This window comes from Myotis davidii, unplaced genomic scaffold (genome assembly GCF_000327345.1).
Source record: "Myotis davidii unplaced genomic scaffold, ASM32734v1 scaffold281, whole genome shotgun sequence".
In the NCBI taxonomy this organism is placed as follows: domain Eukaryota; kingdom Metazoa; phylum Chordata; class Mammalia; order Chiroptera; family Vespertilionidae; genus Myotis; species Myotis davidii.
Window position 1 is genome coordinate 4,447,202 of NW_006293784.1, and position 4,421 is coordinate 4,451,622.

Here is a 4,421-nt window from a genome sequence, read left to right on the forward strand (position 1 = left end):
TCTTGTGAGTGGACCCTTTTCAGAGAGGAAGGGAGAGGAGAGAGAGATAGAAACATCAGTGATGAGAGAATCATTGATTGGCTGCTTCCTGCACACCCCCTATTGGGGATCAAGCTGCAAGCTGGGCATGTGCCTTTGAGCGGAATAGAACCCAGGACCCTTCACTCCACAGGCCGATGCTATATCCATAGAGCCAAACCAGCTAGGACCCTTTCACTACTCTTTCTTGGGCTGCATTTACTCTTGGTCCCACCTTAACAATAGCCCCACTGGCTGGCTCAGAGCTCAGTTTCATCTGTATTGTCTCAGTACTTACTGACCAACATTTTCAATCCATCATTTCTTTTTAATTTTAATATCCCCAAGACACCCTCTAGCCACATTCAGTTGCAAGCCAAACTGAGGGATCAATTACTGGTTTTTGCTAGTGTTCTGATTATAATTATATGAGTTTTATATGGTCTACCCCAAACCTGTTTTTTCATAAGCCTGTTTTTGTTTGTGATCAAAGTGAGGTTTTTCAGGAACACAAATATTAAGTTATGGCAGAAATATCTATATTGGATTTTAAAAGGTGAATTTATGGCAAGGAAAATTATTCTTTCTACTGTTGTACAATTCCTAATTTGCCAAATTAGCTTTGGCAAAAAACAACTGTCTTTTAAAAAAATGTTTTTCACAGTTCTTTGGATCTTGGAATTTACAAATAAAGGACTGAAGACCCATCTTATATTTTGAACAGAGTAAGAATAAAGGTACATTATAAAGCTCAGAAAATTATTTTACTAAGATTAAAAACTTTCTCTTGATATTATATAATTCCATCTATATAAAATGTACAGAAAAGGCAAATCTTTAGAGACAAAAAGACTGAGTGGTTGGCTGTCGGTGGGAATGGGTATAAATTCTAAATAGGCATTAGGAATCTTATTGGGATAACAAAGAAGTTTTAAAACTGGACTATGGTGATGATTATAGAACTTACTAAAAAAAATCAGTGAATTGTACACTTAAACAGGTGAACTTTATGGAATGCATAAACTAAATAAAGATTTTAAAATTTTTTCTTGGAATACAGTAATAAGGTATGTAATCAGCACTGTTTTAATCAATCTTATTTGAAGTCACATTTAAAAACATTTTACATCACAGTGTTTATTTCTAATTTGTTTAAGAAAATACCTTAGGCAGGCCAGCTTTTTTTATCACACTAGGAATTATGCATCTTGGACTGGTTTCTCCAGCAAATCCACATCTGAAAATAAACAGAATATTGAAATACTCAACTTATAACAGTCTTTCTATATATTTATCACAGAAACAAGTTTTTCTGTATTTGTTTAAAAAACACAAACACATCTGGGAACATCACTGATACATTCAAAGGGACAAAAAAAAAGTTAATCCCATCTATGTATAATTGCACATTAAAAATGAAAAACTGTTTCAAATTACCAACCCTGGATCTGTACTGTATTATGTGACTTCATTCATATGACTTACTTATTACTGCATCATTCTAATATTACTAGATTCTATACTGACTTGTTTTCTTTTGATCTATTTTAAAAAAATACATATTTTCATTGATTTCAGAGAGGAAGGGGAAGACAGAGAGAGAGAGAAAGAAAGAGAGACTGAAACATCAATGATGAGAGAGAATCATTGATCGGCTGCCTCCTGCACACCCTACACTAGGGATGGAGCCACCAACCCAGGCATGTACCCTGACCAGGAATGGAACTGTAACCTCTTGGTTCATAGGTCAACACTCAACCTCTGAGTGGCCTCTTTTGGTCTATTTTTAAACTATGAATATTTGACATAGTTAGAATCACACTATTCATACATCATAAACTCATAATAATAAACTTATAATAAGCTTTTCATATTCAGTTTTCATTGCTATCATTTTATTTTTTAAACTTTTAAAAAAATATAGTTTATTGATTTTTTACAGAGAGGAAGGAAGAGAGATAGAGAGTTAGAAACATCGATCAGCTGCCTCCTGCACACCTTCTACTGGGGATGTGCCCGAAACCAAGGTACATGCCCTTGACCGGAATCAAACCTGGGACCCTTCAGTCCGCAGACTGACGCTCTATCCACTGAGTCAAACCGGTTAGGGCTTCATTGCTATCATTTTAAATAGTGCATAGTATTTCATCCTTTTAAAAAACTATTCCCCTTTCTTGAGTATTTAGGTATTTCCATTTCTATTTCATGTTAGTGAAAAACATCTTTGCTTAAAGTGTTGCTAAAAAATGATCACCATTTAAGTTTAGTCTGAGGATTATCTCTTCTTGTTCTGCTTGTCTGCAGTACTGCTCTTCTCCTATTTATCTCCAAATAGCTCTTTCCACCTTCTACTAAACACATCTCCATGTTTACTTGCACCAGTGCTCCTCAAATTTCCCAGGATGCAACTCATCAGTCAGCTTCAATTTTTCTTTTACTTTATAGATTCATCTTATCACTGGTGTCTTTGTCAATAGTCATCTTCCTGTATTGCATCTTTCTGCTTCTCATTTCCTTAACATATTTATATTTGGGTGTCAGCCTCAAGATATTTATTATGCTAGAAATAAACCCTTAAGAGTAAATTTAAAAATGTAAACAAGGGAAAATATTGCATCAGATAGTAAGAGAATGGACTAGTTAATCCAAGGACTATTTAATTCAATTCTGGTGCAACTGGGGTTCAATTTCTAAATAGGCTCTTTGACCCTCTCTATATATAAAAGCCTAAGCGACCGTCCCAACCGAAACAACCAAACAGATGACTGAACAGGCTGCGTGGGGCGACCAGGCCGGCAGAGGTGGGCAGAGGGGGCAGTAAGAGACGACCAGGCCAGCGGGGGAGGCAGTTAGGGGTGACCAGGCAGGCAGGAAGGTGAGTAGTTAGGGGCCAGTGGTCCCCAATTGATAGGGACGTCGGACTGCCGGTTTTCGGACATCCCCTGAGGGGTCCTGGATTGGAGAGGGTGCAGGGTGGGCTGAGGGGATCCCCCCCTGACCTCTACGCATGAGTTTTGTGCACCGGGCCTCTAGTTTATTCAATAAAGTTATTAAATACCTACTAGTACATGTTAGGCATTAAGATTTTATGTACATGGAGATTTTCCAATGTTTCCGCTTAAAATATATACAAGATGCAATTCTGGTTGTCACTCTCCTGTCTGGAGCCCAGTACAAGGGCCCTCAACCTGGAGTCCAAGGCCCACTGTGATACGCACCAATCCCTGAAACCAAGTGCAAGTGCATTAAGGTGTGTAAATGTGGCTTTTGTTCGGTCGTCGGAGGGATGGATCTATGCCATCCAAAAGGTTGAGAAACATTACTCTAGTAGTGTTTACAAGTTGCCTATTAAAACATGTTATTTTTGCTCATCTAAGAGGATTTTTTTTGGGGGGGGGTGTGCAATCTCGAGTCTCATCTATAGGATTCCACCTCTTTGACGTGTCCAGTCTCCCTAATCTGACTCCCTCCTCCTGGAGAGCAATGGCCCCGCCGTGGACACACTGGGATCTCCAGCACCCACAGACGCTCCTTCAGTGGTTAAGGATGGAGATGGTCATCGGGCTGCCGACTCGATTGCCAGCGTCCTGAGCTGAGAAGCCCAGGGGAAGCGGGTCTAGCTACCCGCTGTCATCCCCTGCAGGGGTCACCCCAAAGGGTCTGTTCGATTTGGGGTAACTACCCGACCATCCCGCGCATCGGCGAAGGCAGTTCTCCCCAAGCCTCCGCGGCCTCCCTGGGAGTCAGAACCCGGCCGCCCCCGGACCCTCGGTATTCGCACCGCCCACGATGGAATCACAGTGTCCATCACTGGGGGGAGTGGGACGTGAACCGACAATGAGGGCCGGGCCGGGCCTGGGCGTCGGCCCCCCGCCCTTCTCCCCAGACCACCCCAGTGCCAGTCCATGGCGAGGTCTCTGATCTCCACGCCGTAGCCCAGAAACTGAAGAAAGCGGAAAGAGAAGGCAAAAGCTCAAAAACTGTGATTCGGGCTGTCATGAGCGAACTTTGCTGTGTCCGGTGTTTTGCCTATAACTTGTGCTTCTCAAGAAATACAGGGAAGAGATGTTTTCTTACCCGTGCAAACCAAAACTCGGAGATTCACATACGTTCCCGCTGTCCCAACAGAAAGCCAGAATTGGACCCTAAAACTATATGATTTCAAAACCTGTACTACTGACACTTTAGAGAATAATACGTATAGACAACGTTTTCTTTGATAGTCATTCCGCTGAAAGTTTCTACTATAAAAGAAATCAGTTTAAAATAGCATAAATCATGATTTATGGAGAAACAAGCGGTCCTGAGGAGCTGTGTAACCCGAGAAAAGTTAGCTCTTCGATGTGGTCACTGTGCGCACACCATAGGTTGTTTACAACTTCATCGTTTGAATGCTCTCTTTG

At 41.2% G+C, this 4,421-nt stretch overlaps 2 protein-coding genes across 2 annotated transcripts in view; one reads left to right on the forward strand and one right to left on the reverse strand.

Moving 5' to 3' along the window:
- The window catches only part of ACTR10 (actin-related protein 10 homolog (S. cerevisiae)), a 29,664-nt gene extending 27,279 nt beyond the window's left edge, over window positions 1-2,385 (reverse strand). Inside the window, exons 1-2 of the mRNA XM_015566522.1 lie at window positions 2,364-2,385; window positions 1,183-1,286 (exon numbers count right to left, since the gene is read on the reverse strand). Coding sequence (XP_015422008.1) covers window positions 1,183-1,286; window positions 2,364-2,385 — 126 coding nt within the window. The remainder of the gene's footprint in view (window positions 1-1,182; window positions 1,287-2,363) is intronic.
- Window positions 2,386-3,152: 767 nt separating this feature from the next.
- Window positions 3,153-4,421, forward strand: part of LOC102752770 (cullin-2-like) — a 4,523-nt gene continuing 3,254 nt past the window's right edge. The window contains 1 exon segment of the mRNA XM_015566523.1: window positions 3,153-3,268. Coding sequence (XP_015422009.1) covers window positions 3,153-3,268 — 116 coding nt within the window.